This window comes from Kwoniella shandongensis, chromosome 9, assembly GCF_008629635.2.
Source record: "Kwoniella shandongensis chromosome 9, complete sequence".
NCBI lineage: Eukaryota > Fungi > Basidiomycota > Tremellomycetes > Tremellales > Cryptococcaceae > Kwoniella > Kwoniella shandongensis.
In genome coordinates, this window is record NC_089295.1 from 363,143 (window position 1) to 375,224 (window position 12,082).

The 12,082-nt window shown below is 49.2% G+C and overlaps 4 protein-coding genes across 4 annotated transcripts; 3 read left to right on the forward strand and 1 right to left on the reverse strand.

The window, feature by feature from the left end:
- Window positions 1-716: 716 nt before the first annotated feature.
- Window positions 717-3,173, forward strand: CI109_105071 (uncharacterized protein; the record flags this gene model as incomplete). The annotated part of the gene is made up of 7 exons (XM_032005478.1): window positions 717-1,293; window positions 1,349-1,968; window positions 2,028-2,304; window positions 2,366-2,453; window positions 2,515-2,647; window positions 2,699-2,931; window positions 2,996-3,173. The coding sequence occupies 7 exons, from the start codon at window positions 717-719 to the stop codon at window positions 3,171-3,173; spliced, it is 2,106 nt and encodes a 701-aa protein (XP_031860197.1).
- A 2,274-nt stretch (window positions 3,174-5,447) lies between these two features.
- CI109_105072 (uncharacterized protein) lies at window positions 5,448-6,456 on the forward strand (the record flags this gene model as incomplete). The annotated part of the gene is made up of 2 exons (XM_032005477.1): window positions 5,448-6,041; window positions 6,106-6,456. The coding sequence occupies 2 exons, from the start codon at window positions 5,448-5,450 to the stop codon at window positions 6,454-6,456; spliced, it is 945 nt and encodes a 314-aa protein (XP_031860196.1).
- A 361-nt stretch (window positions 6,457-6,817) lies between these two features.
- CI109_105073 (ATP-dependent RNA helicase DBP4) lies at window positions 6,818-9,837 on the reverse strand (the record flags this gene model as incomplete). Its single annotated transcript, XM_032005476.1, has 8 exons — window positions 6,818-7,033; window positions 7,091-7,639; window positions 7,713-8,084; window positions 8,141-8,578; window positions 8,636-8,982; window positions 9,061-9,471; window positions 9,530-9,590; window positions 9,658-9,837. The coding sequence occupies 8 exons, from the start codon at window positions 9,835-9,837 to the stop codon at window positions 6,818-6,820; spliced, it is 2,574 nt and encodes an 857-aa protein (XP_031860195.1).
- Window positions 9,838-10,126: 289 nt separating this feature from the next.
- CI109_105074 (uncharacterized protein) lies at window positions 10,127-12,057 on the forward strand (the record flags this gene model as incomplete). The annotated part of the gene is made up of 6 exons (XM_032005475.1): window positions 10,127-10,904; window positions 10,999-11,117; window positions 11,220-11,306; window positions 11,363-11,763; window positions 11,847-11,930; window positions 11,997-12,057. The coding sequence occupies 6 exons, from the start codon at window positions 10,127-10,129 to the stop codon at window positions 12,055-12,057; spliced, it is 1,530 nt and encodes a 509-aa protein (XP_031860194.1).
- Between the last annotated feature and the right edge of the window lie 25 nt (window positions 12,058-12,082).

Sequence of the window (12,082 nt, forward strand, 5' to 3'; positions counted from 1 at the left end):
GTCCTGTATCTCGTCGAGAGATATGGGGGGAAATAGACCGTCGGCCATCACCCCTTCTTGTCCGGAAAACTCACTTCACTGAGAATATATCAATCACTACACCCACCAGTAATACAGCGATGCAGTTCACATGGGAGCTGACTCACTTCCCGACGTATGCATGCATAAAATAGATGCACTGATTTCCTCATGCCCTGTGCCCGATTTTAGCTTGAGGTTTTCACTATCGCCACCTTCAACAAATTTAGCCCTTCGGCCTTGATATTGGATGGCCGAAACGATATCTTTTTCGGTCTCGGGGAAATTGGTTGATATTGATAATTTAGGCATCTTTGTAAGCCGAAAGGACGCACTGTCATTGTCACTGATGCAAGTGAAGATATCACGTTCGATGGGATGCATGCATCTGATTATTGTACTACGCGGGATGTCACTTGATCTACAGTTAGTCAAAAGCACATTGCTCAACCCAGGGGAGACTAAGAAGACCGATCCTTATCAGCTGCAGGTGCACACTGTGATCCGTTTAAACAGCCCTCCACATACGGTATGATTTAGTGACGTCACGCTCACTCTTGTCTATGGTGGAGGCAGCCCCACTCACCTTCAAACCCAAAATCACACAGGACCACTGACGTTAACAACATGATCTGCGAGTATTGATGCTCGACAACACCGAACACATAGACAACTGACCTAGTACCAGTATCAGCATCATGGGTACCTCAGAAACACTGCCCAAACCTCCTGACCCTCTCGCTTCTCCGATCCGACTGATCGTCGCCCTCGCGGCACTCTGTTCGACGCAACATCCCCTCGTTCCACCCTCTCCCTCTTCTCGCGAATGGTACAAAACCGTCTCGTCCCTCTGGCTGAAATCAGTCTGTAAACTACTCTCTTTCGATCTCGCACGACTACCGCCTGCTATTGATCCTTCCAATGTGCGAGCCTCGGCAGACGATCAACGTTCCGACTGGTCGCATGAGGAGATCGTACGAATAGCAGGAGTATTGATTGAGGCGAGCTTGGCCATCGAGGCGGAAGAAAGTGTCAAGAGAGATAAGAAGGAAGGAGCTCTCAAATATACCCCCTTAGCAAGGGCATTGTCATATAGAACGCTCGATCTGCTAGGATTACCGGCGAAGGAATTGATCCCAGTTGCCGAGAAGAATCTTTCAGCTACCCTGTTCAGCGCGTTGAAAGCTGCTGCGGAGAAGGAACAGCAGGATAAAGTGGAAAGCACGAGAGCTGCGCATTCTCAAGGCTGGGGCGGGTCATTCGGTCGAACGCTAGGTGAGCAATCTGTGAAGGACACTTTCAGAGTCATACATGCTGACTCTCAACGTAGCGACCGGAGCAGGAGTAGTGGCCGGCGGTGTTCTCATTGGTGTCACCGGAGGTCTTGCCGCCCCAGCTATAGCAGCCGTCTTAGCTCCACTAGGAATCGGCAGTATCCTCTCAGCCTCAGCTGCGCCAGTCGTACTAGGCACTCTTTTCGGTGTAGGAGGTGGAGGTCTGGCCGGTCGTCGAGTACGCGAGAGATGGAGGGGTGTTGAAGAGTTCAGCTTTATCGAAGTTGGGGATGGACAAAAGGCTACTCAAGAAGAAATCGACGATTTGCAAGAGTCCAAGAAGAAGATCAAGGAGCAGGCAGCGAAAGACGCAGAGGACAAAGCCAAAGCTGGGCAGAAGGAGGCAGCCCCTGTGGCAGAGAGCAAAGATGGTATACAAGAGGAAAAGGAGAAAGAAGTAACGGACGAAGAGGCTGAACAAGCGGTACAACAAGGTCGTCTGGATTTGGAACAACGATTACTCAACCTCAGCTTGGATGCCGGGACTTCGACCCGATCCTCACTGGGTTCTGGCGGCGAACATCGAGCCTCCATCGACGGTAGTCCTCGAGTTTCTTTAGACCAGGGAAAAGAAGAGAAAGCCATCGCAGAAGCCAAGAAAGCCCCAAGTCTCACTGTATGTGCTTGCCGAGTCTGTATGACTCTGGGATCGTGACTGACTGCAACTTTTCGTAGGCTACTATCGTCGTTCCTGGACTTCTCACTGTTTCTCGTACCGAAGCCATCACCGCGTGGCGAGCTATCTGCTCTTCCAAAGCAAGCGATCAGGCTACTCTTGCACCCGGTGTCGTTCCTCGAGAGAAGCCAGCTGCCACCACCACTGTGGCCCCACCTCGGGCAGCAGAGAAGTCGAGTGCCACCACTATCGGACTGAAGGATGGGAGAGACGTATATCTGCTCAGATTTGAGAGTGCTGCCATGCTCAAAACTGGTCGTGACGTCGACTTCTGGGGTAGGTTCCTGAGGCAGAGTGCATAAACAGGAGGCTAACAAAAAGATCCTTCACTGTACAGTTGCGAGCAAGCTGAAAGGAATGGTGAAGAAGGAGATCATCAAGCGGACTGTCCTCTCGGCGTACTTTGCTGCAGTAGCTCTGCCAATGTGAGTCTCGGCGCGTCTTACAGTCCTTAGAACGACCTAAGCTGAATCCGCGTTCGATCAGGTCGGTGTACTCTATGGCCACTATGACTCTGGACAACACTTGGATGCACGCGCAGGACCGAGCCAGGAAGGCGGGTAGATTGCTTGGAGAAGTTATCGAAAAGCGTGTTCAAGGTGAAAGGCCGGTTGTACTGGTAAGTAGTGCGGTAGTATATCGTAGACGTAGCTTACGATCGCGAACGCAGATTGGTACCTCCGTTGGCGCCTTGACTGTTCAACACGCCCTACTGTATCTCGCCTCGCTCCCTCCTCCTCCCCCTGGAAAAGGTCCTGTGCCAGCATATGTGGAATCAGCCTACCTCATCTCGCTCCCTGCTGCACCTGACGCCGAAGAATGGGCGAAATGCAGGAGTGTGGTCAGCAGACGATTAGTGAACGCGTGGAGTGATGCGGATCTCGTCCTAGCTGGTGTAGTCAGGTATGTCGCTATGCTCCATGCTCCCGTTATTTTGCAGAGCAAAGCTGATCCATTGGCTATGTAGACTTCACGAAGTGGTCTCTCGCGCAGCTTCGATGTCGAACGGTATTCGAGTCGCTGGTCTAGGACCTGTCAATCAGCCCGGTGTACAGGATGTGGAGGTCTCGTCAGTCCTCAGAGGTCATATGGAATTACAAGCCAAGATGCCAGAGATTCTCAAGATAATAGATGTGGATGCGTAGTTTGTACGGTACGGTGTATGCAAATGTATTTCAATCACGATTGACGTCGTACTAGTGCTAGCGGAATGTGATTGTCGATCGAGGCGTGGAGAGAAGCTTTGCGTGCCCGTTATATCATCTGTCTGAACCCCAATTCACAGAAAGATGAGGTGTTGTCTTAAGAGACCTGCGACTAACCCATTCAATCGTTCATTCTTCGGATTGATAATTATTACTTCTCGGGATGGCGGAAAGAGTATGACACTCACTCGCCGAGGACCCCGGGGTTTGTGGTTTGGGGCAAGTGGATATGATAAATGACCATCCGATAATCCGGATGGAACGGACGGAGAATTCCGACGCCAGACTACGACGACTGACGACGCGTAGCGAATAGAGTCCAAGTCGCGTCCAACTTTTATTCAGCTAAGGTAGCTTCGACAAGGATCAACCCATTTTCTCATTATATAATATATGCTGAACTGTGCGAGTACGGTTGAGTGCATAGTATTCAGCTACCAAGAGTCATAGTTGGCAATTACCTGGGATTTATTGCTCCGCTTGCTCCGCCTTCAAACTTGTCATGCCAGATAGGAGAAAGAGAAAGGCTTTATATCGTCTTCCTTCCTTCCCTATTTCCATTTAAGCTGAAGCTTCTTTTGACTTTTGTTCAATTGACATCGCCATCGCCATGCGAAAGAAGTAGATTAGAGTTACCGGACAAAGATGGACCGAACCGAACGGATTGCATGCGTTCTGTAGATCCCATTTGAGCGTTGCATAACTGTACAGTGAGTATAACCAACAAGTGTGTGTCCAGACCCTACTTGACCGTAGAACAACGTTGAGGCCGATCACGTAACGACGAACAAGAGTGAATCATACCATCTTCCCACCCCGTGGAAGAGCGGAGGACTTGAGCTTCCCGAACAGAATAAGGCAATGATGCGCCTGTACGACGTTTCATGCCGTGTCCATGTCCATGGCGCTGACATATGATCGGCAACTTACGGTATACCATAACAGTACTCGCATGCCCTCTCGGAATCACCGGAAGGCGTAGGCGTGAGAAAGTTGCTTGCGCTTGCAATACTACTATTGTAACGTGTGCGCGCACACACTGTAAAACGCACACTGCACAAATGGGATATCCCGTCTCCGAGAAAATAGCCGTTACAGAGCGTACTACTGTACAGAGCTGCAGTACATAATAAATGGTGAAAAGGGATCGTAGATCAGGGAATCTCAATTGAGATAGACGCACACTGGTGATACCCACCTACCCTACTGTACCACCCTATTTTTTCAAAAGAAATGCGAGGTTTGTTGTGACGGGTGATGTTTGATCTTTGTCCGTTTGTCACTCTACTAGTACATCCCTGCAGGACATTTAAGCGGGGGAGGGGGAGGGGGAGGGGGAGTCGTACATTCCATTCCACTTCATTTCTACTCTACGATAATTTGATGTTGCGCAATTGTATCCACTAAGTTATAATAAAACAAATCACCCGCAGCGAAAAAGGGAAATGTATAGGAAGATCGTAGTTGCACATCGCATCGTAGCATCTCGTATCGAATTGGTCGTCGTGAGAAGATCGAAGGAGGGAGGGAGGGTTACATGCGACGGTGACATTAACAAGCTTACGAGCTACCATTCACTAGCGAACTTACTACCAACCTGTAATTGAACCCTATTATATATGCTATAGAACATCGCACTCCTCCGTACCATATATATAATTATGGGTATTTTCATTTGTCTCGGTTTGGTGCTCGGTGAGCACGAGAATGATTTTTCTTTTTTCCTTTTGACCGTTAACCGGAGCAGTACAAGGGTCAGAATGGGATGGGTACCCTTGTTTTGCGTGGGAAAATACACCTTTAGTGTATCTTTCGAAATATATAGATAGACAGATGGGTGTACAACTTCTTGGTACAGACCATGCATGCACTCACATACAAGTACAAGTAGAGGCACACATTCCTTCTCATATCACTTCTCACTCCTTGGCATACTACTCGAATAGAAGGTAGACACTTGCTCGGACAACACACATCCAAGCACCGTTAAACTACAGATCGTTCCTTGCCCTTGTCCGTTTTACGCAAAGCAAGGCACAATTCACAACACAAACATCCAATAGCCATCGCATTGACACTGCTTCGACTAGGTATACAAACACTCAAAGGTAGTTTGGTATATCTCGCTTTCGATGCGATAGAACGACAACGACTTATAACTTGATACGAAGTTGGCATTCCTGACACTTCCCATCGCTCATCGCCCTCGCTACAATGTCGACAAGCACACTCTCCATCTCTCGCGCACCATCGCCTTCTTTTTCTCGAGGACGAAGATCGCCTTCCCCTTCTAATGCTGCGCCTTTCCTCTCACCCCAATTACATGGTCCGAGTTCAGGTGCCGACTCTCTCTTCACGATGATCCGACCTATTCCTCGTCGACTACTCTCCTTACAAAACCCTTCCTCTCGTCCAGTCCCTTATCCTTCCTCCACTCCCTCTTCACCCAATCTCAGTCCGACCGATAGCAGTAGCGGTAAATCCCCCACTTCGAGTACCGCTTCGTCGAACAAGAGACCCGGTGCACCTAGACGTTCTCATTCATTCTGCGCTTCAGGTCAGAATACCACTTTCGCTTTAGCCTCAACTTCCTCTTCAAGTCATTTGTCGCCCGACAAGAAAGTACTCGTCGCTCCGCCTTTGGAGAGGACGTTGAGTAGTATTGGAAGTAAAGGGAATCAATCACCGCCAAGTCAACAGATGCAGAGACCGTTCCCGACACTAGCGGGAGAGGAGGAAGGGGACAGGACGCCGACCAAAGGTAGAATGACCAACAGTGTTCTAGGGGAGAAGGACGTCAACTACCAGGTGAGTTCACGTTGACATGGTCAAAAAGTCAAGGCCGAACTGACTTGATCCTCGTCATGATTAGACAACACCTCAACGACCGACTCCTCAAACCAAAACTCACTTCAACGCTCATCCTTCTCCTCCAGTCGTGCCTACCATCCTCATCCATCCAAGTCTTACACCTCCTCGACCCTCTCTCGCGACTATGCGAACCGCCTCTGGCTCTAGCGCATCTTCTCGCAGCTCATCATATACGACTACCGTCATGACGCCTATGACGCCCACCGGTCTCGTGTTCGGACGAATCGCCGAGGATGACACTGACGAGACGGATGAGGGCGAGGGCTCGGGCTCGGCCATGATGCTCAAGAGTAAGCGAGAGCAAGGTGTTGATATCGTCATGAGCGGTGTGGAGGATCTTGTCATTGAGTAAACGAAAAGTGACTTCGGTCACATCATTGTCAATACCTCGTCTTCGATCTGTCCTGCCTTCTACGACTTCCAACAAGTATACCCACCTGTTCCGTTCTGTTCTGTAGCATCGATAACACCATCCTGTCTCCATACCAGCCCTGTTTGCTTAGATAGATTCGCTAAATGTTGATTATTTGTTTTCTTGCCATACCATACCATGTTTTATAGATTTAGTTCCCCCCTTCACGGATACCATCAACGTATTATTATCAGTAACGTTTATAGATAGAAAGAAGTAGAAGTGACAGAAGAAGAAGAAGAAGAAGCCAATAACGATGAGAATTGAATGCATATTATGATAGACTACACCTCGATCCCGATCAACCTTGTAACAATCTCAAAGCAAGAGCTTCTTCATCCTCAAGATCATCCACCTTGCTGCCCTTCTGCTTCTTACGAGAAGGTTGGACTTCCTCCACTGCCGGTGAGGGGGAGTATGATCTTCTCGAAGCAAAGTCGTTGTCTTCGTCGTCGCTGTTATCACCTCCAAGATAGGCGACAGGCTCATCGTCGTCTGCACCACCTTCACCTCGAACCTAAACAAAAGGAGTTAGCCCAGTCATTACCGCTTTCAACCGCCGCGCCGAACTCACCTCTCTCTCCCTCTCCTTTCTCTTCCTCTTGACTTCTCTCTTCTTCTCCCTTGCCACCTCCCTATCTACCTTGTCCTCTAATTTCATCCTCTCCCTCTCCTTCTCGAGGTATTCTCTCCTCTTCTCTTCGTTACCCATCTCCTTCTCTACATCTTCTCCTGCCTCGTAAAACTCTCTCGCTTCTCCAGTCACCTCGTCGAAAATCATCTTCGAAGGTCCGGGTCTCATTTTCAATTGAGCTTTCCTCGAAGCAGCCTGTTTCAATTTCCGTTTCGAGAGATCTTCAGATGAAATCAATGGTTTCTTCTTCATCTCTGCCGTCAAAGCATCTTCATCTTCATCATCGTCACCACCTGATGAGAGACCACCTTCGTCGCCTGATAAAGCGTGATCACGTCGAGCTAAAGTGAACACGTCGTCGACATCACCACCTGTTTCGTCCTCGTCGTCTTGGGCGATCAGCGCGGTGTAATGAGGTGTAAGGATAGATTGGTTCTTCCGCTCGAACATTCGATCATACTTTGTTCGCACGACAGGTGCAGCTTGACGCTATTTGCATGGCAGTTGACCAGTCAGCGGGAATTGTACTTCCGACCACTTGATGATGAGGTGGAACACATACCTTGCCAGCAGTAGACGATTCACTCTCACTTCCACTCTCCCCATCTTCGCTCGCTGCCTCCTCCTCTGCACTGTCCTCCGCATCTTCCTCTGCTTCACTATCCTCCTGATCCTCTGCCTCCTCATCACCTTCACTCTCGTCACTGCTACCCACGACATCCCGAACTTCCTCCACAACCTCCACAACCTCATCCTTCTTCTCCCCACCCCTGACCTTGACAGCTTTCGCACTCTTGGCTTGATCTCCCAACTTGAGCTGGGGAGCTCCAGGTAGACCCATACTATCGGCGTAAGCTTCAGCGGGAAGTTCCGAAAGCTTGAAGATGGATTTATCTTTTTGGATGTGGATCGATTTCATATACGATATGAATGCCTGTGATAAAACGAATCAGCATCAATCATCTTCGATAATTGCGCATTACGACTCACTCTCTGACCGAGGTACTTGATGTCCGGTTCTCTGAACGCGAAATTCTGCATAGACTGCTTCAAGTTGCCCATCTTGCTCTCCTTGATCTTGATCTTCTTCACCTCGATGGCCTTCTCTCCCCATCTCGCTTTCATCCCTTCTTCTTCGCTTGGCAACAAGAACGTCAATGCCGTACCTGCAGCTTGGTATCGTGCGGTTCGTCCGACTCGATGGATGTACGTGTCGACATCATCAGGACAATCGAGCTGGATGACCCAGTCTACAGCGGGGAAGTCGAGACCTCTCGCAGCGACGTCGGTACAAATCAAAAGAGCGCTTTTGGAAGATGAGAATCGCTGGAAGATGTCGAGTCGGGTGGGCTGTTTTTGTTTACCGTGGAGATGCATCAATGGAAGACCAGGATGAAGTCGTCGGAACGTTTCGAAGATGAATCGGACCTGTTCAATATCGTTAGCAATCTATGGTATCGCTGTACGGTGGAAAAGACAACACACCTGTTTACCACTAGTGACGAATACAATTCCCTTCATCTTCAAATGACTCTTCACGAAACCCCACAACGCATCCAACTTTCGCTCCAAGCCTACCACAGCGTAGAATTGATCCAAATTCGATGGCATCACACCTTCCTCTCCAGGCTTGTTACAGCTGATATACATCGGTTCGTGCAGTGAAAGCTTGGCCAGCGCGGCAAGGTCTTTCGATTGTGTAGCGGAGAATAGGAGAGTCTGTCGTGATGGTCGGGAGTTGGGAGAAGTTTGAACAGGGGAGAAATGACCGACGATAGCTCGAAGGGCAGGGAGGAAACCGAGATCGAGAAGACGATCCGCTTCATCAAGTACTGTGGGTGGAAGCAAATACCGACGTGGTCAGTCCGAAGATACTCGTCACAAGACTGATCTGCAGATAATGGACTTACCAAGCACTTTGACACCTCCTGACTCGAAGCCGACTGTACTGTCCAGATGTTGCAACAACCTTCCCGGGGTCGCAATCAAGATGTTCATCCTTCCCAACCTATCTCTCTCCTCCTTGAGCGGTTTACCACCAATGACCAAACCAGCCGAGAAATTATGGTATTTCCCAATATCCCTCAACTGCATGAATGTCTGTACGGCCAGCTCTCTCGTAGGTGAGATGACGACGGCACCGAGACCGTCGAGAGGACCCCATTTCTCAAGGTAGAGTCGTTCGAGGAGGGGGATGAGGAATGCGAGGGTTTTACCGGACCCGGTCTTGGCGGAACCGAGGATGTCGCGGGCTTGTAGGGAAGGTGGGATGGACAGGGATTGGATTGGTGTAGGGTTGAGGAAGTGACTGCTCTTGAGGCCTGGAACGGGTGTCAGCGGTGTACAGCTGAGCTGACTGATGGCGATAGAGACACCAACCTTTCAGCGTTCGCGAGGACAAGGGCAAATCCGAGAAAAGAGTTATCTCCTTCGGGGGAATCTGCGGTGAACAGCCAGTCAGCTATTTTGACATCATCCGCAACATGATCATCCTAGACACGACTCACAAAGTCATCTATCCTTGATTGCAGCTCGCTCAACTCCTCGTTGATCTTGTTCCTCTTCGCCTGGTTCGATTTTATCTTTGGTTGAGGGGCATTCTTCCCTTTCCCGCCGGCCTTACCGAATTTCGGTTTCGCAAATGCCGATCCCTTGGAGGACGAAGCCTTGTTCTCGACAAAGGCCATCGTGTCGTATAGCTCTTGAAGTGATGATCGATAAGAGGGGTGGACAAGGCAATTAATTGTTGAAGAACATCAATGTTAACTTTCTGAATCTGGCGGCAAAGACTTTTGCGAGGTCACGTGATTGCGAATGAAAGGGGATAGGCGAAACAATCGTGGGAAAGTAGGTGCGTAACCCAGTCCAGTCAACCGGATTTACGCGTCGGGATCGTGGACGAGAGAGAAGACATTACCTACTCGCATATATCTGAAATCGTCTACGACCTCGAGCTAGGAACATATCTTGTTGAGGATGGTAGATTCGGACACTACACCCCGACGGAGTGCTCGCTCTTCACCGCGAGTCTCGTCGACAAAGTCCACTCCTCAGGCCAACAAGTCTACGAAAAGAGCCTCCACTTCTACTCCGCTGAAACAATCGACAACCGCTACTACTCCTATTTCTACACGATCAGGGAGATCGATCAAACCTACATCCGTTGCATCACCTTATTTCTCAGACAGTAAAAAGAAGACCACGAAAAATGGGGGTGGTAAAGCCAGATCAAACGCGAATGCAAACGCAAAAGCAACGACTAAGAGATCGGCCAAACCGACCAAAGTCAAAGTCGAAACGTCAGACAACGAAGATGGAGAAGGAGGTGGAGAAGAGCGAGAACATTCACCTACAGGAATGACAGAATCTGAACCTCCTTCATCGACAGATGATTCAGATTCTGAAGACGCTTTTGATCCATCTTCAGATGAGGATGCGGAAGAAGAGGAAGAGTTAGTTGAGGACGAGGCTGAATCAGAGGTGGATAGTGACTTCTTGGATGAGGAAGAGGATGCTAAGAAGAGTAGGAAGAGGAATTCAGCAGCAGCAGGTGGTGGAGGTGGCGCGAAGAAAAAGGTGAAACTTGCGAATGGGAATGGCGACAACGGGAGTGTGGGTGTGAAGAGGAAATCAGGGACATCAGGAGGACATGGGATAGAGGGTTACGAAGATGAAGATGATGACGAAGATATCGAGCTTGAAGAAGGACAAGAGATTGCAGGGAGGATATATCCAGCTCCCAAAACAGGTCAAGGTGAGTTCGTGTATCGATTAATCACCGCCAACCTAGTCAAGCCTGGTCAGAAGGGAAGGACTGAAGTGCTGATATCGAGTTATACCCTTGGTAGTACCGCCTGGACGGATATCGAGAAATACGTTGAACTTCTTGAAGAACCTGCAAATACCAGAGAGAAATGATCGAGATTGGTTCAGATCACATGAACCAGCATTCAGACAAGCTGAGAAGGTGAGCAGTCTCACAATGACTTAGAGATATCGGCGATAGAGATTACGCAGAAGTTCAGGCAACGTAAGCAGATGGTTGGCTGACGTTGGTTTCTACATCTAGGAATGGGTAGCATTCGTCGGTTTGGTCCAGAGCAAGTTTCACGAAGCGGACGATGAAATACCACATCTTCCGCCGAAAGACATCATCGTGAGCCTTCACTGTTATCGTTTTGGTAGTTGCACAACCTGATATCGGAAACTTAGCACCGGATATACCGCGACGTGCGCTTCTCATCCGACAAAACACCTTACAAGCGTGGTTTCTCCATGACGACCTCACGAGGTGGCCGTAAAGGCATCTGGGCATGTTATCATCTATCCATAGCGCCGAACGACCGTTCCATCCTAGCTTGCGGTCTATGGCAACCTGGCAAGAACGAAATGGCGACTATACGACATAACTTATTAGCGGATCCACAGCGATTCAGAGATGTGATTGGGGAAAAACAGTTCGTGAAGATGTTTGGAGAGGCAAACGAGAAAAAGGGGAAAAGACAGAATGTCTTCGGACATGAGGATGCGTTGAAAGTCGCTCCAAAGGGAGTGGAGAAGAATCATAAAGATATCGATCTCTTGAAATTGAGGTCGGTTGCGGTGGTGCACACGTGAGTATGACGTTCCTGACCTATCGACTCACCTTTCAGTGAGATAAGAGGTTGAGGAATGACCGCTAACACTCCATCCACAGCTTTAGGGATGAAGAGGTCCTCGATGAGAATTTCCAGGAGAAAATCAAGGACGTCGTGCAGGTCATGGTCCCTTTTGTACGATTGTGAGTTACTCAAGTCTGACTTTGTCATCTTCGCCCATGAGTCGGACTGATGACAACGGTGTCCAGGTTGAACGAGTTTGTATCCCTCCCAGCCGATAATGGGAACGGTGCAGGAGATGACGATTAGTGATTTCTATGGAGTCAAAACGCCA